Here is a 27,616-nt window from a genome sequence, read left to right as displayed (position 1 = left end):
CGATACGAGAAGATGTTTGAGACAAATGTCGTAGGACTTCGAGGTGGGCATCGTATAGTGCCAATATTTATTTTACCTTGCGAAGACTTTGGAGAGCACCGACTATGAAGGTAACTTTTGTTTGTATCTTTACAATACATGGGAACTACACGCCTCTTTATTCGATGCTTTTCTAGCCGACATCAAATCGCTATTTGTTCGTACTTTTTGCGTTGACTATCAGTAATGGACACGCTATATGTAATACCTTAGAAAGAAAATGTATTTTGCATACGAAAATGAGACCTTTTTGCGCACAACGTTGCTCGCTTACTCGATACTTGGTTCGAATATGATTAAACGGAATTTACATTCCAACGATTTCAACGACTATAGGTCACTTAGTATCGACCGACGTTGTAGATAAACAAACGGCAGTAAAAGCAGAACAAAAGAAAATAAGTACTTTTTACTTATTTTCTTCAATCTGCGGAATGTTTTGACGATTCCAATCTTAAGATATTCGAGCTTCCTTCTAAAAGATACCATAGCGAAAGAAAGAGAAGAGTGAAGGACATGTGATTAATAAGGAAAAACAATGTCAAATATCGTAACAACTTTGACGCTATGTGAGGATTACATTAACAGGGTTACGTGTAACGTTTGAATTGAAAATAAGGGAGAATATTAATATTTCACTTCATTTGCGTGTACAAATTTTATTTTTATAAATAAATTCATTATAAAACCGAGGAAAAACGGGGCAACGTTCTGGACAAAATTCATTGGATCCCGAACGCTCGTAATCGCTTTAAACGCCGCTAATCGAGCGCTTTAAGCCCGCGTGCATCGATATTCGTCCACAGCCTCGTGTCTCTGAACACGTGGCAACTTGCATACGTTTTCACCGGAGCATGATCGATTGCTTTTTGCCGTATAACGTCGGCGTCTCGCCTCCAACGAAACCGATCCATTCCAGTTGACTTATCGATTCCGCTGAAAGTAACAGTGTTTCCGTGGAAAACGGAATTAGGCTAGATAAGCGGCCTGAATATTCGGACCTCTTCCAACGATAGCAATTATTTTCCATCGATATACGCGTCACGATTCTTTCCTTTCGGAAACGATTGCTTCGCAGATAAACTATATCGCGTTATCGTTTTCAAATATGTATCGAGTTTTCGATAACACGACGAGATACATATGTATATTGATTAATCCTACGTGCTCGAGGAATATCGCGAAATATGTCCTCTTCGATTGAGTTTCTGCCTATTGATCAACGATATAACAACGATAAAATACATATTCAAATAACATATCGTTGAGCACAAGGATAATCTAATTTCGTGTATATGTAACGAACAAACGAATATGTAAATTGTACGATGATTAGTCACGAGTATATACACGAAGCTTCAGCCGAGTACACGTATCTAGTAAATAATTCGTAATTTCTATCATACGTTTTCAAGCTCGTCTCTAAATTCATCGACTCGATCGTGCCAATCGTATCTCATTACAGCGATAATGAAATCTCGAAACGCTGTATACGATGTTCATACGTAGCGCGTTTATAAGAAAAAAAAGTTTCTACGAGCGTTGAAATACGTTCGCGAGCCACTGTGTAAAGCGTATAAGCGTATGTGTGACACGATCGCGATCGGCGAGAACTTTTTTAAGGATGGCCTGCAAAGAAAATGGCCAGTTAGTTAAGTTAAGTGGCGAGTACGTTCACGTTAGAACCGGTCTTATCAGATGGCGAGCCACGTGGCCGTAACACGCACTTCGTTTTAACCACGTGTTCGTGAGGCGGTTGTCGTTCTCCCCCCTCGGAAACCGGTGCTTGTGCCAACTTACTTTCACGACATCTATTACAAATGGATGCATATAAATTGCACAGCATGGTGTCATACTTCAACCGGGAAACACGCAGGATCTGGGCTGGATGGTTGTTCGCGGTCGAATATTGCCTGCTTATGCGCCAAATGAATTTTAACTGGGCACATCGTGCACTAGGCTCGTTACAAGTAAGTCTAGATCGTTATCTTTCGTTCGACTAATAGGCCATTTGAATTTACGCGAATGTGAATAATTTTCGGAAGCTGCAAGAAACGATCTGAATTCAATTTATTCCATTTCAACAATCTCCTGTCTTTTTCTTTCTTTTCTATTTTTTTTATACAGTGAAAGAATTAAAAACACGCGTGTACAATTGATGCAGAGTAATTACGAAACTAATGCGTCCTTCATATCTTCTATTCCTCGCAAACTCAGATTAATAGCTAAAAGGACGAAATATGGATGATAATATATATATTTGTGTTTATATATATCCCCTACAAAAATATACGTATCAGCGTAACTTTCGTATCGAAGAATCATTGGTGATTCTTTAAACGGATACAAAGAACATTGTATCACGTTTCGATGTAATAATTTTCTCACGCCCTTAAACAATAACATAATAACGATAAAGAATATTCGAGATAATATATGCGCCTAGTTGCGTATAATAAAGACGCTCATAAAAGATGTACTCCTAGAAGCAACGGCCACAATTTAATTAATTCAGGAAACTACCGTCTAGCGAGAAGAAAGTAAACTTTTACTTTGTGGATCCATTAGCTTTTCACGAGTAGCCGAAAACGTAGTACGAATTAATTTTTAAGGAACCTCATAATTCCTTAACAAACGCTCTGCTATGAAAATACTTCGCCACGGAGAAAATTCAGAGGAAGAAAAATTCTTCCTCGTTGCGGGTTTACTCTTTGAAAGGCACCTGCCTTTTGTTAACACACTTCCATTGCCCACGTGAGCCCAGCAGAAGACGTAATGGCGGTCGGTTTCCACCGATCCATCCCGTATTTGCTTAAGAAATATTTCCCACTGATACTCAGCCTTGCTTTAACAATGCTTAAAGGCGCCTTTTCATGCGGCCACCGTGAATAATCGCTCGGCTGCACCGTATAATTTATCGGTACGTATAGTTTATTTATCGAATAATCTCCATGTTGGAATTTATTCGCTGGAAATATCACAAGACTATAATAGAATATATTGTGTTCGGTAATAAATTTTCGATCGAATGGCCAACCATTATAATTTAATAAATTAAGCAAACGAATCGGCCAAATCGAATTACGCTTTATTAATCAAACCAACGATAAACGTATTTATTCTTGGTAAAATTTGCCACGAATTTTAATGTATCGTGTCTTCTTTAATTTTGGCTGGTTACGAAACGCAGTGTATCATAAATATTTTACATCTCGAAAACTGTACCAGGCTGTTTCGCTTGGCTTGGTACTGCTGCGTTTAGTCGAAAACTTATTGCGAGAGGTAACAGCTGGAGACATGTTTGTCCTCCGCACGAAGAAGTGCAGCGCATAACTGATTTCTTTGGCGCAATGCGAATAACATTTCGCACACAGGAGTCACTGACTCCCAGATGTAACGTCGCGACGACTAATTTTAACTTCCTCGCCGGCTAAATGAATAAAAACAGACCGATCGAGATGCGTTTGGCCCGAAATAAAAGCGATTTTTCTCCAGAACGAATCTCAACGAAACCGACGGCCGACCCGCGCGCCGTTCGATTCGTTTTCAGCGCTCTGTATTCCTGTTTCGTCGTGTGTTTTTTGAAATTCATAGCAACGAAGATATTTTCGTGGAATAGTAAATTCGAGTCTCTCGACCTAAATAACGGTATATATCTCGCACAAACAGCATCTAAATATCCTATGGCTCCAACTTTAAATTTCAACCTTAAACTTTAACATCGATTTTCAATCTCTAATGTGTTCGTAGGTGTACACTTGACACGATAATTCGAAAATAAACCTTTGCACAATTTTGAGTGCACTAGTAAAATTTTATAAATGGTAATTTTGGAGATTTGAAAGACCTGCTGAAAAGATCAAAGTTCCTGATATAAAAATAACGTGAATAATTATTCCTGTAAGCGCGGCATAATTTAATAGCTCGTCACATCTGCACCATGCGTTTCTATCGAACGAATTTCGCAAGGCAGGACACAACATGCGTATTTATTAAGAAAGAAGGTGCATTCGTTACGTTTACTCTTAATAAAGAATATCCTGCAATTTAATGACATTACCTAGATTCGCTTTTCACATAACGATCTATTAAGCAATAAAGGTCACGTGGCCTCACGACGCACAACCTAATTCTCTAAAATGATTCCACGCAATCAACGTGCTAAACTCCATTCGTCTATCTTTCAAGTTATCGTTATTCAATCGTTATCAGAAGTGTAACGCAATTTCATTAATAGCTGACGTTTGTACATTTCTATGCATTCAATATTTAACATTGTGCATTCAAATATATTCAATATTTAATTCAATTCCTTCAACATATACCTAGAACTTATTTATCGTTTTATTTATATTTTACTTGATTAAAATCTTGTCAATAATCCGATAGAAAGATATTCAAAAATGGATTTCTTTTTTACCTATGCAAATTTGTATGGTATTAATTAATTTGATAGCGAGTCAAATACAACGAGGCAGAATTAAATAAACGATCAAACTTCTGCGTATAAAATTGCCAGTATACTACTTTAAAAAATAATTATGTATATTACGTTTTACATGTATCTTTCATCTCGTATTACCTCCCGTTTAATGATTAACCCTTAGGTAGCACGCAATACACATGTAGCTCTATATCGGCCTGAGCATCTCCCATATGCATTAAACTATTAAAAAGCTGAAAGTGACCTCCGACAAATACAATCTACCATAAACCATGTACGCGATACAGATTCCTCCCAATACAACATCCGTGTACTAATCAAATTGCAAGTTACAAAATCGATTCTTCGATAATTGAGATTCCTCGATAAAATTCGGACAATTTCGACTGGCTATTCGAATCCTGTTCGAAACCACGAAGGCAGTCATCGAATGCGAGCGTCCATCGGATCGAACGCAAGTTAGCCCGAATCTATGGGCCAAATGGCTCCCCGATTCCCGAAAGCCGAATCGAGCCGAGACGACTCGAGCGTAGCCGAGCGTAGCTGAACGCGCGGAACGCAGTAGAAGGAAGACTCTGTTTCCTTCGAACACGGACGAAACGGCGAGCGCCGGAGGAACTATGGTGGTAGACTCCGCAGGTCTGCGGGTCGTATCGCTCGTATCTTTCCTCGTCGGTGTATTGAACTTGGTCTGTAGGGGTCATTCAACTCGTGGAGAGTGCCGTGTCGTCCCTGGTGACGTCACGTGACTCGCCGTCTCCGAAGAGCGGAGGCAGGCAATGACGTGGCGTGCGTCCATTGGCCCGCGGCTCGCCCCGCTACCCAATGACGTCACAGCTCGCGGAGGCACGGACCCGTCCAGGGCGCTGCCACCGCAAATCGCGACGTCACAAGTACCAATGTCGATAAACTTGCCGTGCTTCAGGCTGTATACATAAACACGCGTATTCTCAGAGATTGAGCACTATAAATGCACATATCATATCATATCAATATTTCTTTTCGTCAAGAGTAAATTGCGTAACATCTTTTTTGGCTATCTTAAGGCTATGTTTTGGAGAATGATTAATACGAGACTGCTAAGACGTTGGCGATTTGATACGTCTGGAGTAAATTATGTGAAATTGCTGTGTTGGTAACAGGTCATTTTTGTCGTATTGATAATCATTGGCAATTGTTACCAACGCTATGTGAGATTGCTAATTATATCGATAACTATTAGCATTGTTAGAAAACTATAATAGTGAATTGTTAAAGAAATTAATTGTAAGACCTATATTAATTTGAAAGCTATGAATCTTTGAAACCATCGATCCTATTTTAACAGTGCGTATATAACATATAATGTGTCACGTGTTGTAAGGGGAGAATGATTCACCAAACGGTGCTCACGTGCGTTCAACGTAAGCACACGTGGGAATAGCTTAGCAAACAGTACAGAAATGTAATCAATATATCACATTTCTGTCACATATTTGTTTCCCTGCAAATTACCTTTCTCCGCGAAAAGGCTAACTCGTCCCAAGAGCTTCCAATATTACTCGTGCAACATCCCTTCACAGCTACTATCCAAATCAAATACATCAAACAGAGATCGATGACCACTAAATCGATCGCAGGTCACGGATCTCGTTTCCAGAAGGAGAGATCACCAAAAGACACGCTCTTGCTGCACCTGCAGGTGCAACCATAACCTCAAGCAACGGGGCTGGCTATAAATAATGATTGCGAATTTATTTTTAGCGATGGAGGTCTCGCTACACAGAGAAGAACAAGGATAAAAGGAAGAAGACAGAGATAAGAAGGACCAAAGCAGAAACGACGGGGAAAGGAGAAAGCAGAAGAAAGAAAAGTGGAGGGAGGAAGAGAGCAAGAGAGAATCCGCTAGCAGTGGGCGGCTTTCCTCGAGGAACTCACAGCTGAACGGACACACAGGGGGTTATGTTTGGCAGACTGGTTAACTGTCCGGCTGGATGGCCGAACGGTGGTACTCTTGGTTCGCCGCTTCTGGCTTCGCTTCTCTCTTCGCTTACACAGAGTTTGTTGACTCTCGGTTTCAGCACGCCGGCTGACCATGACCTCGCCGAACGATCCGCGAAGTAATACCGAGACGACTCTGACTCCCTGCCACCCGCCGTCGACGTCGTTGTCCTCGTTGTCCCTCCTATACGGTAACACTTGCATACAACAGCCTAGCCAGCGAGAAGCAGTTGCACGTCACCGGAGGAGGAACAGCTCGAGTTCGACGCTGATCCACCTGACGCTCGGTGCTGGGAGCCGCGTTGTCGACTATGTCGATGCGGAATCGGAATTTCGACGGAAACGAACGACGCACTAAGCGGAATAGCGGTCATTGCCATCCGGATGGTGGCGTCGATGCTTGTACCGAAGATGGAAGTTCGAGTGGATGGAGGAGCAGCTTAGGCTGTCGGTTAGGTTTTAAGTTGATTCGGTTGCACCGTGTTGATTCTCAGTTGGAATATTTGTGTAATTATTGGAAGAGTATCGTGGGAAATTGTATGATTTATGCTGCACATGGTTAATAAAGATTTTTTATATAAAATGCATATGAACAGAGACTTTTGTATTTAAATATGCGAGGCTGCAGTGATTTCTTCGCTTTTAACTTCTGGGAAATTTTAATCGTCTTACGATATTTAGCTTGAATCTATGGAAATATTAAAAATATTCGAATGAATTCAATATTTTTGCGAACGAACGAGAAATATTCTAATTTCTTGTCTCCAAAGGTTCTTAACATGTATGAATATTCCTCTCTTTTAATAACACGCCGCTAAGCAACATGCTATATTTATGTAATTATTCATAACTCTTAAAATCTGATGCAAATTCTCAAGGTATTTTTATACTGATTCAGCGGTATTAGAAGGCCTCTTTAAACATTCATTTACAAATCTCTAAAAAAAAAAAAAATGTTATGCTGAAGATGGTATAGATTACCTGGAATAGAAGGAGACTAGAAAATATTTAAAAGCAATTTTTAATGCAAACGGTTTCCTCTATTTTTCGAATGTAATTCATTATACGAAGAATTATTCAAACAGCTTGTTTTATATGTCCAATTATACGGCCGATCGTAGCAAGTAATCTGTAAATCAGTTAGCAGCGAGAAATGAATTTCAAAGATCAATCTAGATCAATGACTCCAAATTAAGCGACTAAGTCAGACTCGCGTGCGTAATTCGAGAGATTGTAAGCATCAATTTGTATGGCTGATTTCACAAGCAGCGAAATTACACGTACGAATAATTGGAGTAGTGCGCACCTCATTAAAATACAATTTAATTTTGTACAGCGCAATAAGATATATCAAAATGATTATCGTTTGTATCTCAAACGTAATTTTTAGGAATACGAGCCAGTTAAAAGGAAACAATTGTGCTAAAAGAATACGTATGGGAAAAAAACAGAATTTCAAGAAAAACAAACATATCAGACAACCTAAAATAATTCTTTCGTCATATAGGTAGCAGTTATTTACCGTTTAAGAGACCCAAATCAACAAGCTCAACAATGTCACACACGATTACAGCCACAGCGTAGCGAGGGTTAATCCTGAAACGTGGTCAGAAGAACCTCGACTCGAAATGACGGTAAATACGAAGTTCATGAAAAGGGAGGGGGGTCGATCATCGCCAGGCTTGCGTGGAAAAAATATTAATCTCTGTAAGCGTATCTGGGGCAGGGAATATCGATCGTACGATCTGGGTCAGAGCTTGCATGCACCTTGCTGCACGCGTACGCGGCAGGGTGCAGCGGCCATGTCGTTTGAACAACGACGTACACGTGTGTAGCCCTCGTGAAAAGTCTCACGTGCAAGGTGCCTCTCCACCTCTGGAAACTTACAACAGTCAGCGCGATAAGAGCGAATAAATGCGAACCGCCGACTGCTAAGAGACTGCTTCCTTAGTTTAATTCCCCGCGTTAGAAACACGTGGCCAACGGGTAGATAAGTATTCAAATTAATTGCCCTTGTCGTCTCTGAATTTTGTACGTGCTGTTGAATGTTCGGTTCTTTTCGTGGTCGTTCGAATCGTTGCATATTATCGTCGATTGGAGGGCATGTGCCATTCTATTTTCGTGACCTTAGCGAAAATAGAATTTTTACCCGTTTTGTGTACTCTGTTTGTGATAATAGTATATTGAATGAGTTTAATAAATATGTATATGTATGTACATTTGTTACGCTTGTAACATTTTAAGTACACAGGCCGTTCTATGGATTTATGTCTATGAATGGGAAAAATAAAATTTATGTGTGTTTTAAACACAATGCCGATTTCAAAAATATAGATTTATAGGTGGCTGTTCGTGGGTCGAATTTTATATGTTCTGAATATTCTATTCCTGAAAATAGAATTTCGTGTCTTTAATATTCTGCATGCAAATAGATAGAAATTTATACAATTTGCGTATTAGGTTTGTAAAAATGAAACCTGCTTTATTAGTATGCCATATGTAAAAATATGTTTGACCGTTTTCGGAATTCTACTTACACAGATCGAACGCTGTTATATTTCCAATATTCTATTTATAGAACTGAAATATCGTTTTTTTTTTTAGGATGGTAGTAAAAACATAAAATTTTTCTGCATATTCTGCATACACACTAGTGAAAATTTAATCGTGATATTTTGAATATTTTTTCCTATCAAATGTACAGTTTTATACATTTTTCATCCTTTAAATATGAAAATAGAATTTTATATATTTACAAATTTTATAGCGCTCTATCTATGATAGAATTATCTTGAAATATTTTGAATGTTTCTTCTATACATGATCGATGTACGCAAATTTTGAAGAGAGACATACTTGGTTAATATATATTTATTATTATTAATTAAATACATTGAGAAGAAAACGTATTTATTAATCATTTACGTCATTTTTTAAATATGATTCGGTAACAAAAATTCGTTGACACGAAGAACTTTTATGGCGTCTGTATTCAAATATCCTTCGATTTATGTTTTTTACTGCTACATTTATTTCTTTGAAGCTCCTTGAATATTCATACTGTGAAAGAGATTTGCATAAAATTGAAAATTCCTTAAGATCGTATTAATCTTAGTAATGAAAATATTCCTTCAAACATTTTTTGAGATTCGGTAGAATAATAAAGGAGGCTTTTTAAATGAAAAAACATCAGTTGCATTCTTCGTCAAATTATTACATTAAATTCTAAAAATATTCAATAAAAAATTCGTAACAATTTTACTTATTGTTTTATTTGTATATTTTATTTTCACTCTTCGCTGACATCTTTTTCTGTTTTTCCGTCTATTATCTCATAAGGCACAAAAGATATGACATAAAAATTGTACGATGAACATATTAAAGCAAAATGATTTCGTTATAATGCTAACGTGACACTGCCGCGTTTTATTTTTCCACTGCCAGACACGAGGAGTACAAAATAACCCGGTGAATTACACAATAAGGAGATTGAAGATAAATGTATAATTGCATGGATGACTGACGAGATTAACTATGACAATGTCTAAGGTAATTGACAGTGACGAGAAGCTTAATTACCATTCTATTCTAACATTCTAGAAATGTTCCAGATGAAACGACGGAACAATGGACGACAGAGAATCGCTAACCGATATTTTATCCAACTCGAATTCGAATATAATTTGAGAAATTCATCTCTAATACACCACTAAAGAAACTTTTATCGTAATTTCGAAATATCCACGCTGTTGAAGAAAATTTCATGATCATCGTTAAAAGAAGATATACGTATGTATAAATATTTATTAAAATCTTAACATCTCCGTAATATTTATCTAATATTTCAATAAAATGTATATTACTACTGCTCAATAATAATCGTATTTTATACGTTTGATCTTTTACCATAAATACAAAACTAGAAGCTTAAAACATCATACACTTACTAAAATATCAGTAAAATACCTTTTACGTAATAGAAGCAGCGAGATAAAAAAAGGTATGTTATTTTCATTTTTCTACTTAAACCAAACGAGCCCTTAAAAGGTTAATTTTATAAAAACGAAAAGAAGGGCAGAATCGTGCTCCCACGGGAAACAGATAAGGACTGTTACGATCGCCAATTTGATGTGTGACTATACATGGCTGAACACGTGCGTAGAAGGAGAGGCCGTAAAATCGATCGTCTGCAACGCATCTCTATGCGTTGCACGTGACTCAACGCCACTCTGCCATGGCGGACAAACAGCCCGGCTGCTGTATCAACCAACTGTGCTCAAAATAGTTACCTAATAACGAAACGATTATGCAGAAATTTCACTGTATAGAAAAACAGCAACGTGGATTCTGCTTTCTTTTTAAATGTACTTTCAATTCATCTTCTTTTCACTGTAATTCGATTTTCATATATCTACGACTTATTCGAAAGTATTTTTCGTTGTGCATCATTTTTTGCACGATTCCTGAGGAAGCTGAATTTCAAAGGACGAATTATGGAATAGTTCAACGCTAGAAGATCGGTCTTATGTTCGATAAGTAATCAGCAAGAAAATTCGTTTCGTCATCGACAACGATCAACAGTAACCAAGAAATGTTCTATCATTACTGATAATATTTATCCGCGACCAAAATTAATTGTCCATCATCGATACAGGTAACCGAACAAATATAGATAGCTTATAGCGGTTAGCGTCACCGAAGTCGTTCCAATTAATTTTAAGGTTAACTCCTTCATCACAATTTTAATTTGAATTACAACTGTTACGTGCGAGCGAGCGCGCGGGCGCGCATAACCTCTAATTTTTATTGTAGAAAGTTCATGTACGAGATGATTAAGTATTCCTATTTTGACATCCCATAAACTACCCAGTACATACATTTATCACACTCTTGCTCATAATTCACGTTTGACTGTGACTGCTTCCGACATATACCATTAAAACTGAGACAATCGCTCAAAGACGCTGAAACGCATACAAATAGCCTGTTCGTACGATAGAAGAAAGTAGCCGCGTCGTATCCGTCTGTGATTGTTAGGGCAGCGGGCGCGTAGAAAATAAGAAAAATCGATAAATGGTAAAACAGAAGCATGCATAGAGCCAACGACGACTGTATAATGCGACGGGCCCGTTATAAATATTGCAGCCACCGATACAATGCACAATACGCGAACTACACACGTACGAGAGATTACGAACTGACGAGTCACGCGTCACGTGAATCACCCTTAGGGAGATTTGGCTCCATTCAATGCCAGAGGGTGAAAAGTTGACGAAAAAAAGGCTCGCCGATCGAACAGAAGGGGTTGCTGCAGCCTCCCTTCGCTTCGGACCAAAGACAGTCAAGTACTCTACAGAATATACAAATTTATACTGTGCCGCGATCGAAATCTTTCTTAATTTCGGTATATTCAGTACAATTAAGCGTACGCGTGTAATTGTTACATGAACTATTAAAAATGGAACACATTTTTTTATATTCGTACAACGATTAAAGGTTTTAGCATTTTTCAGTGGATAGATTAAATTCATTTCTTTTATTTCCTTTTTTTCTTTTTGCGCCTACTATCATTTTCGATGAGAGCTCGAATTTTTATTTAACGTTTACAGTATTTTCCAACGAGAGCTTGAACTTTTATTTCGTGTTTAGTACTTTCCAACGAGAGAGCTTGAATTTTTATTTTACGTTCGGTATCTTTCGATAGGAGTGTACGTTTTTGTTTCGTTGCGTTGAAACGTTTTTCATAAAGTTTTTTACATTGTGTAAACAATTTGGGCATAATCCAACTAATATCGTTAGTCAAATTTCTCAAGTTACAAATTATCGGTATAATTAATGTCAGTACTAATAAATTTCAAAGAAGCGTTTAATAATTACCAACGGTTCGGTTCACAGTTTAGTTTAACAAGTGAAACGAATTATTACATCGAATTTATTACAATAGGATCAATAAGAATAAAGAAATCTACGAATAATATCCAAAATTGATATCAGTTACTAAATTACCGTGCAAGAGGGCTCACCTGTAGCACTTAATTATCTTCGATTATCGTTTAAAATGTAGAAATAGGCCAATTAATTTACAAAGCTATTTACACGTTGTTATAAATTAAGCTATTTTCGAGAATAAATATCGATTTACCTTTAAAGGAGATGTTTGAATCAAGGTGGAAAGTCGCAATAACTCGTTTCAGCTTCATTGCACTATAAAATACTATAAATACATATAGTGAACATCCTGTTTGTGCAGTCACGTGATGTAAGGTAACAAAGAAATAACTTCACGGTACAAAAACCATAATATTCATTTCACCGTCGATACTTCAGCGAGTTAGCGTGCGCCAAACCATTTTCTCTTTGTAATTTCTGTTATCGACGAACCGTGGCTCTATTCGTCTAATTATCGCGATCGCAAACGCGGTGCCATACGCTGCAACCAACTAACCTATCACGCGAATGTAATTAATATATCCAATTTCTTTCAATTTTTGATTATGAAAACATGAAAAATGAAGTACCACGTGTTACGCAATCAATACGTTCACGTATTTCTTTTTCTCCTTCTCTTTTTCTTTTGTTTTTCATATTAATTCTTTCGCGATATAATTAAATGACGAAGAATTGAAAATGAACGATCCAGAGAACGATTGCCTCGTTATCTCTAAAAATTCTTGAATTTTTGGTATCAGCTGTAAAAAAATATGTAGCGCTAATTTTTTTTTGTTTTTTTTTTTGTAAAACAAATATTAATAATCGCCTTACGGTGAGTCGAGGATCTATGCAACATTTTGTAATTCGACTATTTTCTTTGATATCTTTCGTTGCTGTATCCCTGAAATTTATCACAGAGAGAAATTTGCTTTCATTTCTTTGTTTATTTCTAATTCGAATGCACAGTCGCGTAATTCGAAATGACAAAATTCCTTGCCGTAACGATCATTCGTTTCGCGTATATAATAAAAATTCAACATTCACCGAGATTTAATTATTCAACGAGATTTATCATTGTAACCATTCCAAACAAAACACAAAATTATCAAGAGCGCGACGGTATCGAGCGACCCGTTCCAGTTTCTTTAGTTGCCGAGCACACTACCTTGCAGTTCTATTTACTGTTGCCATTCGCAGGGTGAGTGAAAGCTAACACAAAAGCGAACGAATCTCCATAGAATTTACGATACAAAAGCAGGCGAATTAAAAAAAATTAGAAGAAACGGGGTAATTCGAGAGAAAAGGATCAAAATCCAAGGCTACATATGACAAAATACACTTTTATTTTCACGACGTACCCTTCTACCAATTTTTCCTTGCGTTTGACGTTTCTCGATTTTATTACCGTTCATTTATGCATTTTTTTTTTTTTTTTTTTTTTTTTTTTTTGAGAATTTGAGAGTTCAAAAATTTGCAACGTGCGCATAATACGCGAAAATGTGGAAAACACCAATACAGAATAATATTTATTACGACGTATGATTCGTGAAAAAAAATTTCTATTTAGGTTCCCTTTCGTAGAAATATGCATGAATATTCTATCTGTCGTATCGGAGATTCTAACTTTTTCACGAATAGTATCGATGAGACATGTTTGGCGAAGGCTTTTTTTGTTTTCACGAACATGGCGAATACGCGCGTGTAATTGTCTTTTCATTCACGTGGACTACAAATAATTGCTGTTACGTACTTCCTACTTTGTACACCTGAACGGACGCTTTGAAACCCAATATATCCAAGGAAACCGCCTCACGCATCCGCGCAGAGAGGATTTTCCATTCAATTTCACTCACTGAATAAGTCTGCGGTTTATCGAATAGGATAAAGACGAAAGATATTACCCTTGTACGTCGCAATATGGTCGTTCCTTCCAGACAACGTTGCACGAGAAATTATAATTTCATTCTTTTATCACACGCTATGCCTAGCATTTATTAGAACAGGGCTGATCAAATTTTCATGGGCAAAGAGTCATTTTCGAAAAATTTCTCTTCCGACCCATCCAAAGATTACTATTTTGTACTATATTACTATAAATTGTACTAAAATTAAAATCACTATTGCTCTACACCAAGATTATACATTTGTTTTGACGTTTCAAGGTTACCAACTGACCCGCAGATGTAAAACAAGAAAGAAATAGAACTATTAAGCGTAGACGTAGATTTCCCTATAAAATCCTCTATAAAATAAAACTTACTATTTCCTATCCAATTCTTTCTCTGTAAACAGAATAATATTTTCTGCTCAACTTTTTTTTTTTTTTAGATAAAATATAAATCTCCAGTCTATAAAGTTTAAACATAGCATAATTTATTATCGATACGAATAGCGATAGAATAATCACTGAATGACTCACGCGACAAAAACAAAAACGATTTGTATTTTAGAAACGATCATATGATGCTGGATAAGAATAACGAGAAACTGTATGTACAAACGTAATGGGAATAAATGTATGTTAGTAAAAAGAAATATGTCCAATTAACACGTAAATACAGATTACTGTGAAAACGTGTGACTTATGACGGCAAATATATTGAAAATGAACAGCGTGAAATCCACAGCAGCTTTCCCGTTAATCAGAGGATAAATGAAAAAGCGTTACTCGACCAAGTAATTTTTTAACGAGTTGTACTTTTACTGTCAGAACAGAATCCTTTCCTACATAATACGAGTCTAATGAATTACAGTGAAACTCAATCTTTAATATCCAATTTAAATAACATTATCGTCGTTTGATGTTTCTAGAAGAAAAGAAAAAGAAATGGGTGTAACTTTTACAAGCGTTTAATTTCATACATTTAAATTTGCATTACCATCAAGATCAATTGTATTTGAGAATAAAATAACTTTTTTTTTTTAACGAGACCTTTAATGATAAAATTTTATTCTACATTTTCTACTTATATTCGCGCCCGTTAATTGACCAAGTTCACATATACATGTATACCAAGCAAATTTTCGAATTCGATTTTCTCGAAAACTAGGTCTTGAACAAAAAGACTTTATTTCATACTTCCGATTCTTCCTTGCACGTAGAATCATCCTCTAGTCATCAATAGTATTACGTTATAAGGGTCACCCTGTATTATTATATAAGTAATACTTTTGAAACAATGCTAATTACAGAAATTGGTAACGGTTAGATGGTATATGGTAGTCGAGTGGAATGCTAAAAGATCGAAAGGGAGTTCACTGTGAGTTTCGTTCCACGGAAATCTTGCACCATCCGAGTTAAGGAGGGTTGAACAGGAAATCGATATTCCCACTCCTAACCGTCTACAAAGCCGATTGCCTAACAGGAAATGTCAAGTTAACAGTAACAATATCTGCAGTTACATTACTTACGCCAAATTTCTAATTGGTGTAATTAATTAATAACATAACACTATTGAAATAATATTTTACAAAGTATTAAAAATAAAAAGAGAAAAAAATAAAGCAATATTATCATTTCGATGTTAGATAGACCTAAATTTGATTTAAGCTAAGACGTAATTGATTTAAAATATCAAATTTTTACATTTTTGACACATCTTTGATTTTTATAACGCGAACTCTCATTAGTATAGTAATATGACAACCGAACTTTTGACCTGGTCGCTGACACGGATGCTAATCAAGAATGATGAACGTAACCGCATTAAGCGATAATATTTGATGGTGCTGCAATCATACGAGCTATTTTGAAGCAACTGATGAAGAATTAATGAAAACGTTTCAATTTCTGAATTTGGCAATGCTAAATGTCACACGAGTCGCGTGCAATGATTTGTAACGAAATTCGAATATACCAGGGATAATTGATGTCGATTAAGGTTAAATTACATTTCCTGAATAGTTTTATCAAAGCGGTCAATACATACCGTAATCGATAGCTCTCGATAGAATTTTGGATGAAAAAATCCATAAAAGAATTTTTTAAATAAATTCATTAAAAATGTAAGACTCTAATCATAGCACAAGTTTTACATTTCCTCTAAATTAGAGGAACTTATTATGTGTTAAGAAAATTCATAAATATATAACGGAGAATTCTTTAAAAACTGTAATAACTTTGCTCAGCGATAAGAAATAACGAATGTAGTAATTCAGTGCACTAACTATGAATATAATGCATTAATAGCAAAAATTATTATTCTGGCCATTGAAATAAATACGTACTTGGCCTATTATTTCCCCCACGCGTTTTCCTAGTCGCCATACCCATGAAACGACTCGACACGTAGGCACATTTCGCTCTATTTCAGCGAAATTAGCGACACCTGTTGTTGCATTCGCTTGCTGATAACTTATTCCGTAATTTCCGAAAGTAATCTACCTTATCGAACTTTACCGTTCTGCTTTATCGATATCGAGAAACAAAACCACATTACCTACAGGATTTTGCGCGAAATTAAAAAAATAGAGGATACAAGATGAGAACGATGAACTCTATGTGTACATCGTCTAAGAAGAGGCCGACGCCCCCTTTTCAAGGTGAACAACTCTCATGAGAGATTACAACATTTTTCTGTAGAGATTTTTATTCATATTTTATTCTCCCATTTCAAAGCACTAGTTTAAATAAACACTTTGTGGTTTCTTTCTAATAACGGGTTACTGCGATTTTGATGATTTTAGTCATCATAAAAAATGGTGATATTAACGCAAATATAAGTTACGTATTTCCAAAGTATTTTAATATACTTATTATTCCTAGCAAATGTTCTTCTGCATGAAATTATTACTATATTGTATTTGAAAGCATTAAACCACATATTGAAATTGAAAATATTCTTCATTTATCTTATTCAATGTAAAATAATAGCGAAGAAGCAGAATGAAATATCATGTATGTACAAGAAAACACAAACATGCATAATAATGGAAAACAATTATGAAACAATATATTACTGAATGAAAAAGTTATGTCGCTATCACTTACCATTGAAAAGCATTGAAGTGGTAGTAAACAAGCCCTTGACCATATAAAAATGAAGCATCTTTCCAATAGTCCCCTTTTAAGGAGTAAAATTTTTGATATGCCGACATGGCTGTTGAAATTAAAAGAAATGTAAAATATTGTAAATGAAAAGCAATAAAAACTTATCACAAACAATTAATTACCTTTACTATAATCTTCTAAAAGTAAGTGAAAATGCCCTAGTTTACAATATGTTTTAGGATCGATACTAATTCCTTTGTCTTCATCGTCGTCCTTTAATTCATCAGGATTCATTTTTGTACTATCTGCTTTTCTACGTTGCTTTTCAGCTTGTGCTTGGACTAGCATCCTTTCTAGATATTTAATTGCACGAACAACTAAAGCTTTTTTCTTTGTTTGCTCCGGTGAGTTTAATTTCAAAAATCCAAATTGTCGACTGCACACATATTGAAAAAATACATTGGTTAATTAAAAGATTATAATAAGAACCTCTTATATAAGCACAAACGACACTGCACATTATTTATTGTTGCTTTATAATAAATGTTTAACAAAGTACACATAAACAAGTAACTCACATTAATACTTTCGTTTATATAACGTTATAAACATATTTTCATGTGTCAATTAATATATTAGAGATTACGAACAAATACATTATGAATTATAAAAACACAATGACATTTTAATCATATTCGTTGTATTCAAACGCATGGAAAAGGATGTCAGTGGGGAGCAAGCGCTTACAAATGAACCGATCAAATTACGCGCCTATTCTGTCAAACAAACTTTTAGGTTATATTTTGATAGAAGAGCGAGGAAACTACGATTGATATAAAGCAAAGTAAGAGGTCAAAACGAGCTTTATTAGAATAGATTTTATTCACTTCAAAATCACCTGTCTAACTCGGATAATATTTGTAATTCTTGAGGGGTCAAGTTGATATCGTCAGTATCCTGGGCCATTTTCGTGCTCGGTAAATATACTCATTAAAAACAGAAAGGACACATGTTTACACTTAGAACGGGCCGCTTTCTACGAAAATCCGAGAGTTTTCGCAGTTTATACTCTCGACACCTCGTCACCTCATCGGGACGATAAGTTTTTAAAAGCGGCGATCAGGTTAAATCAGGATGGCGAATCACGCGACGGAAGGCCATTATCATGGTTCACGTCGACATGTAATTCCGGTACCAAAGAACATTATTCTCCGAAACGTCTCAAAAGCGCGCGAAAAGTTAAACAATTCGACCTATATATTCTGATGCATATGGAAACCTGTTTAATTCTCAACTTGTTAACCATAAAATATAATTCAAGCTTATCAAGTCATTAAATCGATAAAGATAGATGCTCAAAAGATAATAATAATAAATAGACCGCGAATTTTTATGCAAATTCATATTTTTTAAAATATGATTAAAAACGAAAATCGTAGTAGAAAATTATTTTACCTTCATAGAAAGCACTATATTTTGGATATTTTATACCTTTTTTTGTATTATGTGCATTCTACGCAAATTTATGCCTTCAAGTTTTCTATAAATGTATAAAAATCCACAATATAATAATAAATTTAATTTATTATAATGAATATATAAAGGTTAGGAACCAAACCTAACAAGAAAATAAGTAATGAATAATAAATTGATCAAACTTTTATTATTTGTAAAATCTGATAAAATCTACTACTTAGATTTTCGATTTTTCTAAGAAATTACTCTATAATTCGTGTAATTAAAAAAATTATTGTAGATTAAAATTATTCTAATTAATATTATTTATCTTTTTAATCCTTAATCCTTTAATTCACAATATGGCATATCAATTCATACATTTTTATATTATTAAAATATCAAATATTATGGACGGTTACTTCGTGATTTCGCTGTTTTAACGTCTTCATCAGTTTTTGAACTCGAACGATCGTTGTAGAATACCAGAAATTTTGTCACATTGATCTAAGCTCAAAGGCATTAATTTTATTTAAATACTTCGGTAATCAAAGAAATTAGGTGAGCCTTTCATATGTAAATACTAACCGCTATGAAATATTAAGTAATTTAAGGACACATCTGAAATATATCATGTCCAAAGTGTACAAGAAAAAAATCAAGTCAGGAGCAACAAAATTATTTAAACGGTAGACAGTTCTCGTTTTTCACTGTATTTCGTAATGTTTTGTTTCTATTTTTGATATTCTACCTACACGTTGTTTGATATAACGTGTTGATTCGAAATAAGTAATAATTTATCGTTCATTGACATTCATTATTGCAATTTTTTAATAATGCAGTCATCGATATATTTTTATTCTGACGAATAGTCGAAGAAAGACTAACAGTGTTATTTAAAGACGTGAAAATAGCGTTCATACATAGTTATTTGCGTAGTAATTTGTAAAATAAAGTGATATCAAGGATATCAAGCAATATAAAGAATGATATAATAATTTACAAAAAATAATATTTTTAAATAAAAAAAATCATGTATATTAAAAAGTTTACAATAGTCCACGTATTTTAAAATTGCTATATTATAATGAGATATTTACATTGATATATTTTTTCAGAGTGAAGATGAATCTTCCAGTAACAAAGAAAAGTAAAGATGATGCGAACAAAGGAGAATGTAGCTTAGATATTTCAAAGGAAACAAAAAGCATAATAGATAAAATCTTGGGAGATGTGAGCAAAAAATCTGCCACCAAACAAATCATTATCGGTACAACATCAGGATGGTGGGTGTTATAGACATATCAAAAATATATTAAAACTTCTCAACTTCATTATATATCTAAGTTATTTACAGTTAAAATTAAAAGAAGATGATAACTGAAGAAAGATAATTTTAAATATCTAGAATACTTTTTGTTCTATATAATTACATGCAAAGAAAAAAACTCAATAAGAAAAGTATCTAATTTTATATAAATACTTTGTATAGGTTGACTGGTTTTGTAACAATGAAAGTTGGAAAAATTGCTGCATGTGCAGTTGGTGGTGGAATTATAATATTACAGATTGCAGCACATCAAGGATACATCAAAATTAATTGGGATAAAATTCAAAAGAAAGCTGAGAAACTATCAGATAAAGTAGAAGAGAAAGTAACAGGTGAAGGGCCAAGACTTATGGACAAGGTAAAATTCCTAATATATATATATTACAATATTTATAGGTTCAGAATATTTAACCTGTCACTATATATAAATATAATGTTAATATTATTTATAGGTAGGAACATGGTGTCGATACAATTCACTTGTGGCAACAAGCTTCATTGGTGGTTTCATTATTGGTTTAGCATCCTGAATGAGAAGCTATTAGTTGTGTACAGAAACATAAACGAACATTATATATTTATTACTTACAATATTGACATTGTATGTTAGATATTATTTTTATCATTTTCATCATGATCATTGGTATTTAAAAACCAAAGAAACACCTATTATTATTTAAATTAGTAAGATTATTTAAATCTTAAAAGACTATTTTTATTTCAATTTTTTAATATATAAGTTTATTATAGCATGGATTTTTGTAGCATTGTATTTCATGTATATGTAATTATAATCTAACATTTCTGAGATAATGTGCATGCATTAAGAAGTTTTTACACATCTTCTAACCATTATACTTTAATTATTGATTATTCGAGCATACATGCAAATTAACTCTTGTGAAAAAAAAATAGCAAACATATCATAGCAAATACATTGTAAAGAGTTAGTTATATCGAACAATAAATACAATAATTTAAATTTGATTAATTGGAATTTTATTTTCTTTTCGTATATATCATGAAAAAATTTTTGTTTTGGAAGTTGAAATATCAATACTTTGTACAAATTTATATACAACATTCTATAAATATGTTATTAATTGTCTCAAAATTAAATAAATTATATTAGTAATAAATTCTATTGTTTCAGGTCGAGAGATACGTTGATAGAAAGCTAGACAAAGCTGAACAATTATTGAAAAATGGTGAATCTCATACGCGCCGTTGGTACCACTCCATAACTGGTGATACCTCCTTTAAACCTACAGAATTTCACTTTTTCCTTGCATCTTTTGTAGCTGGTTTAGCACTTGGTTTTGCAACTGGCAATTAGATTTAAGTATGCTGTATTCTGAATGCATATAAAAAATTCAGATGCTTTCATTTCAAGAACAATATATAAAACTTCATAAAAATATACGTGATAAGATATAAACCGGAACTTACGTTTTGAAAATGCTAATAATTAAGCACACCTAACAGTACATAATATAATGAAATTTTACTTCTTTATATTTGTAACTTAATAACATTTTTTTAATACTTTACTAATTTATGTTACTAATTTAACATTAATAACATATATTTTTTATTAATACTACATTTGCCATTTTGTAACATGTTGATTAATTTTTCATTAGTTAAGTGATAATATAGATACTATAAAATGTGTTGAAATAAATACTAAAACTCGTTTTGCATTCAGAATGTAGCAAAAATAGTGCAGTAATTTTAGGAAGTATATTTATAAAGTATAGAAATTAATATGATCTTATATTAATAATACTAACAAATGGTATAACTTTTTTGTACCATTTTTCTATATTTAATTGGATCTGTGAAATATATTCATATAATTTCGAACTGCTACAAAATCTTTTTATGAAAATATTGTTATTTAATTTATTAGGTAAATAGTATTATTTAATTAGTATCTTATCAAAAATATGAAATGGACACAGTAGTATGAAATAAAAGACATTGTTAAAATAGAGTACTATAAACAAATTTTCCCTCAAACGATGTGTTCTGTCTTACATATAACTATAAGTTATATGATTTTGAATAAAATGATATAGTATTTTGTAATATTTTTTCCGTAGAGATTTTTGCGTAAGATTTTTAATGAATTTACTCAAGTATTTTATGGCATGAAAAGATATAAATGAAATAAATTATGTAATACTGCCATGCTCTTAACTATTGTATTTGTAAAGATTATGTATAGATCGACGTGTATGTATAAATGTATATATAAGATGTAACGCTTACTTTGTTACAAAATATTACAACAGTAAATGCGAAATTTTTAATTGTAACCATTGAATGTAATTATTGCATTATAAGGTAACCGAAACTACTTTATACCAAGGATTTTATTGTGCTATGCTATGAAAACGCTTGCTATTTTCGTTCTATATGATTATTTTAATCATTAGTAAATCAGTCAAACAAGTATAAATATTTAAAATGATTGTTATACGATCGTAAGATTTCGCATACCTTTTGTAACCTCTGAAATATTATTTTGTAACACATTAAGTTTCACATCTTATATATGCAAGATAAGGGCAAGAAGATATATTGACATATATCTTTGTAGCTTATGATTAATCGAAAGTACTTAGGATAAATATTATTCTGTGTGCTATATAAGTCAAAATCTCATTTATAAATAAAACTAAATTTTAATAAAATTATAACTATACAAAAGAATAATAGTATTTACTTCTTATTCTAAAATCTCTTAAGGCACTGCATAATAATAGTCCTTAATCGTCTCCTAATCTTTTGATCACCGTTACAAAATATATGTGTCGAATTATCCCCTATTTGAATCAAAGTATCTTCATCTTGCTGTAAACATGAACAGTAAAATAAGAATAAATAAAAGAAAATTTTATGTTTTAAGAAGAAAGTATTTAATAAATTCTTACTAAATGAATACTGGTTGCAGTTGGAGTATGTTGTAACTTGGCTCCTTGAATACCTTCTTGATTAAGCTTTTGAAGGAGTTCTTGTGGATCCAAATTGCCATACTCATGTTTTCTTTCTTTAAGAACTTCTTCCTTAATTGGTGCAGGTGAACTGGAAGACGCTTTACGTTTTCCACTAGATCTATCTTCAATGCTCTAATAACAAAGTTTGTGGTTAATGAAACATGTTTTTCAATTATATACTTATTAAATTTCATTTTAATAATACATACTTTTATTGTATATACGTTATCCTTAACTTCCAGTTCACCAGTAACAGAAGCAAGACTTAAACCAGGACGAATTTCATTAGGAATTATATTTCCAGCTAATTCTGGCTCAATAAACACCCGTCCTTTCTTTCTTTTTAAAGGCAATTTTATAACTTCACCTCTTTTGAAAGTGATTAAAGGTTTTTCCTTAAATGTAAAATAAGTTAATAATTAAATGAAATAATCTGCATATAACACATCATTAAAAAAAATACACTTACCCCTACAGGTTCTATAACAAGATCTGTTCTATGTGGAGCAGTTATTGGTGGTTGTGTATAACACTCAGGTATAACTAAATGTTCTGGTTTCAAATCCCTAATTAATTTATTAGCTTGAGTAAAATTAAGAGATGTGTCAATTGGACAATGCACTGCTTTCATAGCTAATGGTTGAAATGGTGCCAAAGCATCTAAATATGGAAAATCTGGTTCTGAAATGATAATTACTGTCTATAGAACTTTTTACAAATCACGTCATAATAATAATCATATATATATGACGAATAATGTATTGCAATATACTATAAATTATATTTAATATAATATATAACAATAAATATACCTGTGAAAATTATGGTATGTTGTGGATTATTACCCCATAACTGAACAAAATGAACTGCATCTCCAAATCTAAGGCTGGGATGACCACAAAAGACAACACAAGGTTGTCTATAATCAGAACTAAAACCTTCGGCATATATAGATGTAAAATGTTTTAACCTGGCATTTTTAACAAGAAAAGCATGTGGAAATGGTTCCTCAGGAAGATAAACTTTATTTTGTTTATTTGTTGACAACCTGCAATAATTTTAAAATAAATAATTTAAATAGTCCTCATACTTATTTATTTAATATAAAACATACCATTCAGCTAAAATATTTGAATATGCTAAAGATGTTTCAGCTACTGGTGATATAAAAAATAAAGGAACTTGTGAGAAACCAGACTTATCCAAATGAGTACTAAGGCATTCAAATAAATCATATACAACTCCAGATGGATAACACGGTATTAAAACACATCCCCCCGTTCTGAGTGTTATAGCTACAAAATTGCATTTCAATATACAATATATTAAATTATTTAAATGTTAAATAAAATATATACAATATAATATAATTCTACCTACCAACAGTCATACACAGTTCTCCAAGCATAGTATCTGGATTTGCAGTAGGTGTTTGAGTTAAACCAGTTAGTATTAACATATTAGCATGTTTCAAAGTAGCTTGTTCCATAGGCCGAGGATGTGTTGTCAATGTTGAGGATCCACTTACAAATGCAACCTTTTCATGGTCACATGAAATTAACCAATTACTGCTACCCAAACAATATCCGGAGCTTATAGGAGTGACTGTTAATGCACCATATATATCCTATGAGAAGTAAAGGATTTATGAATAGCATTGAATTATATAAATATTCAAATTAACATTATGCCAACTTGCCAATTTTTGATCATATCCAACTGTTTGGATATATGATAAAGCAGTATTAACTGCTGATATCGAATATATATGTTTCCAAGATTTTGGCTTAAGAGCATCAGCTAATGGAGGAGGTAATACATGTAACATTTCTTTCCAATGTTTAGCTAATGTAGCTTTTGGAGTTTGTTCAATGAATTCTACTAGTTCTTCCATAAAAAATCGTCCAATCTGTAATGTTGGTTCTGTAGCATAAATAATGCCTTTAAAACCAGTGTCCTCTGTTATAAATGGCAGAGCCAACATACAAGTGTAATTTGATATCAAAATGGCATCAATTTCTGAAAAGTCTACTATTTTCTCCAAAGGTGGAGAAAATTCAGGGGTCGAATCTACAAATACTCTGCCGCAACATTCTTTTAGTTCCTACAAGATTGAATGTATAATATATATTATAATATATTGTATATGAAGTTTAAAATTTTGAAAAATATGTGATTATATGCAAACCCCTTCTATTTGCCAATCTTGATGATTATCACGTGGAAGCCACAAAGGTAAGGAATTAAATTTGGTGCTGGGAACCATAGGCATTGGCATGAAATGTAGTATAGATTGCATATTTAAACCGCAATCTAACATTAAAGTAATTCCTTTGAAACTTAGAACCAAACATGGTTTTGTTGGTTCACTCGATAAACAATACTATAAATATAATGAATATATTTTAAATGCATCTATTATAAAAACACATCTAATTAATAAAAATTAATATATATATAATATTTGAATGGTTTTAATTAGATTGAGAAATATTTATAACTAAAACATTTGGGAAAAGATCAGTAAAAATAATCTTCATAAATTAAATTTAATCTTCATAAATATGCTATTATATTAAAATATTACACTAATTATAATTACCAGTTTCATCTTAAATGTTATGTTTTATGCTATCGATACAAATATGAACAAGTATGTTTTGATCCGGCATATACATTAAGAACATAACCACTAATGTAATGTGTTTGCTAATTCAAGCAAGCTTGTCTAATTTTTCTATTTAATAATACTGCAATAGACTACATTTATTTGTGTAGAATATACAATATATATTGTAATATATAATTACAGAGAAATAAGATCTAAAGCGTAAAAGCACTTTTCTAAATTTAATTTAAAATATGTGCGAGGTTATTGTATTATTTAATGGTTATTCTACAAAACTTGACAATGAAATAATGAAAGCCAATTGTTCTTGTACATTAATAAAGGCATCGAAGAATATTATCGTTGATACTATGACAGCTTGGGACCGAGAAAAAATAATACAAGGTGTTACTGTTTATCTGACGTTTCCAAATTTTGTCGAAGCACTTAAAAGAAAATTTTATTTCAGCACTTTTTAAACATAATATTACACCTGAAAAAATTGATTATGTCGTATGTACTCATAATCATGCCGATCATATAGGAAATAATAATCTTTTCGTAAATGCGGAACATATAATTGGAACTTGTGTTCACCGTGGTGAACTATTTTTCAATAAAAATTTTAAAGACGGTGATGTTTTTAGAACATATTTTACAATAAATTTATATCAATAATGTAAAATTAATACATAAAAATTATAATTACTAAAATATATTACACAGGATATAAAATTTGCCCAGAAGTTAAAGTTATAGCAACCCCTGGACATACACCAGATGATGTTACAGTTTTAGTTGAAACTATAGTTTCTGGGAGACCTACATGTTTTGCTATTACAGGTTTTATTTTTTAAAATAAATTTAGTAGCATTATAAATGGTTTATGTGCATTTCTATATTGTTATATATTTTACAGGAGATTTATTTGAAAAAAAGGAAGACATATCAGATCCATCGATTTGGAAAGAGTTAGGAACTATAGAATTACAAAAAACTCAATCACTTATGCGATCTCATGTAGTAGATTTGGCAAATCTTATAATACCTGGACATGGGCCCATGTTTGCTGTTACTGATGACATGAGAAAAATTATTAGGAGTCAAATAATTCTATAACATCATAATGTATATATGAAAATATACATTTCTGTAGCTATACTCTGTATATTTTGTAACGTGAATTTTATTTATTTGTAATATTTGATTAAATCTTACGTATACTCATATTGTTTTTACAAATACTTTATTAAACACTGTAAAGTGTAGTACATAGTAGACAGTATCAGATAGTATCACAACATTATTATATATATATTATTATTATATTATATTATATATATATATATTTGTATACATTGCAATGATTATTACATATTATTTAATTCACAAATGTTTAGAAAAAGAGCATTTAAATAGCTATGTGCTACGATCCTGCTTGTTATGCAATATCATAATAAGTCAAGTAGTATTTTGTATAATTAAAAAATAATTTACTAATTTAAATATAGGTAATTGTAGAAAGAATAGCATACACATGTTGTAGATATATTTTCTTAATATGCTGCAATTTGAATATTCACTTTTAATATTTAAACTACATATTCAAATATTTTTGTTGTGTTCACAGCCAACATCTAAAATAAGACTTCACATATTTTATTCATAACTTTCATTTTTCATGTTTTATGAATAGTTCAAATGTTACTGATAATAAATCGTAGTTGAATATACTTGTACATTATGTACACACATTTAATGTTGATATATAAAAAATCATATAAGTAGATACCTGACAAATATATGTGTCATATGTAACAAATATGCAATTATTACT

General features: G+C 32.9%; 4 protein-coding genes across 7 annotated transcripts in view; 2 read left to right on the top strand and 2 right to left on the bottom strand.

Annotated features, from left to right (window-relative positions):
• The window catches only part of LOC122571915 (histone demethylase UTY), a 143,859-nt gene extending 125,175 nt beyond the window's left edge, over positions 1-18,684 (bottom strand). The window contains exons 1-3 of the mRNA XM_043736233.1: positions 18,283-18,684; positions 17,567-17,820; positions 17,385-17,493 (exon numbers count right to left, since the gene is read on the bottom strand). Coding sequence (XP_043592168.1) covers positions 17,385-17,493; positions 17,567-17,820; positions 18,283-18,350 — 431 coding nt within the window. The 5' untranslated portion in view covers positions 18,351-18,684. The remainder of the gene's footprint in view (positions 1-17,384; positions 17,494-17,566; positions 17,821-18,282) is intronic.
• A 570-nt stretch (positions 18,685-19,254) lies between these two features.
• LOC122571419 (FUN14 domain-containing protein 2) lies at positions 19,255-22,890 on the top strand. 4 transcript variants are annotated; one of them, XR_006318049.1, is made up of 5 exons: positions 19,458-19,528; positions 19,958-20,125; positions 20,332-20,527; positions 20,622-20,770; positions 21,323-21,383. XR_006318049.1 is itself a non-coding variant. In XM_043735122.1 (4 exons), exons 2-4 carry the CDS (start codon positions 19,965-19,967, stop codon positions 21,503-21,505), a joined length of 540 nt encoding a protein of 179 aa, XP_043591057.1. In that variant the 5' UTR covers positions 19,255-19,400; positions 19,958-19,964; the 3' UTR covers positions 21,506-22,890. The 4 variants fall into 4 exon arrangements, 3 of the variants coding, with proteins under 3 accessions (XP_043591057.1, XP_043591056.1, XP_043591058.1); XM_043735122.1 differs by lacking the exons at positions 19,458-19,528; positions 20,622-20,770 and adding an exon at positions 19,255-19,400 and having other exon boundaries at positions 21,323-22,890; XM_043735121.1 differs by lacking the exon at positions 20,622-20,770 and having other exon boundaries at positions 21,323-22,890.
• On the bottom strand, positions 22,840-26,025 carry LOC122571417 (integrator complex subunit 9). The gene is made up of 10 exons (XM_043735119.1): positions 25,774-26,025; positions 25,360-25,554; positions 24,871-25,275; positions 24,552-24,798; positions 24,286-24,466; positions 23,984-24,219; positions 23,641-23,852; positions 23,381-23,566; positions 23,109-23,303; positions 22,840-23,028 (listed from the first exon to the last, which is right to left on the bottom strand). Exons 1-10 carry the CDS (start codon positions 25,780-25,782, stop codon positions 22,909-22,911), a joined length of 1,986 nt encoding a protein of 661 aa, XP_043591054.1. The 5' UTR covers positions 25,783-26,025; the 3' UTR covers positions 22,840-22,908.
• LOC122571418 (metallo-beta-lactamase domain-containing protein 1) lies at positions 25,681-27,206 on the top strand. The gene is made up of 5 exons (XM_043735120.1): positions 25,681-25,824; positions 25,984-26,184; positions 26,249-26,413; positions 26,506-26,622; positions 26,699-27,206. The coding sequence occupies exons 2-5, from the start codon at positions 26,034-26,036 to the stop codon at positions 26,896-26,898; spliced, it is 633 nt and encodes a 210-aa protein (XP_043591055.1). The 5' UTR covers positions 25,681-25,824; positions 25,984-26,033; the 3' UTR covers positions 26,899-27,206.
• Positions 27,207-27,616: the final 410 nt, after the last annotated feature.

Source organism: Bombus pyrosoma, linkage group LG10 (assembly GCF_014825855.1).
Source record: "Bombus pyrosoma isolate SC7728 linkage group LG10, ASM1482585v1, whole genome shotgun sequence".
In the NCBI taxonomy this organism is placed as follows: Eukaryota; Metazoa; Arthropoda; class Insecta; order Hymenoptera; family Apidae; genus Bombus; species Bombus pyrosoma.
Note: the sequence above shows the minus strand (reverse complement) of the source record. Positions and strands in the feature narration are given on the sequence as shown.

Excerpts from the sequence above, each read along its gene's own strand:
- LOC122571419 (XM_043735121.1), top strand. The coding sequence starts at position 19,473 with ATGTCCAAAGTGTACAAGAAAAAAATCAAGTCAGGAGCAACAAAATTA. Across the intron at positions 19,529-19,957 it reads GCAACAAAATTATTTAAACG|AGTGAAGATGAATCTTCCAG; the intron begins GTAGACAGTTCT and ends ATATTTTTTCAG. Across the intron at positions 20,528-21,322 it reads GGCCAAGACTTATGGACAAG|GTCGAGAGATACGTTGATAG; the intron begins GTAAAATTCCTA and ends CTATTGTTTCAG.
- LOC122571418 (XM_043735120.1), top strand. The coding sequence starts at position 26,034 with ATGTGCGAGGTTATTGTATTATTTAATGGTTATTCTACAAAACTTGAC. Across the intron at positions 26,185-26,248 it reads CCGAGAAAAAATAATACAAG|CACTTTTTAAACATAATATT; the intron begins GTGTTACTGTTT and ends ATTTTATTTCAG. Across the intron at positions 26,414-26,505 it reads CAATAAAAATTTTAAAGACG|GATATAAAATTTGCCCAGAA; the intron begins GTGATGTTTTTA and ends TATATTACACAG.
- LOC122571417 (XM_043735119.1), bottom strand. Across the intron at positions 23,304-23,380 it reads ATAACGTATATACAATAAAA|AGCATTGAAGATAGATCTAG; the intron begins GTATGTATTATT and ends CTTTGTTATTAG. Across the intron at positions 23,029-23,108 it reads CTGCAACCAGTATTCATTTA|CAAGATGAAGATACTTTGAT; the intron begins GTAAGAATTTAT and ends TCATGTTTACAG.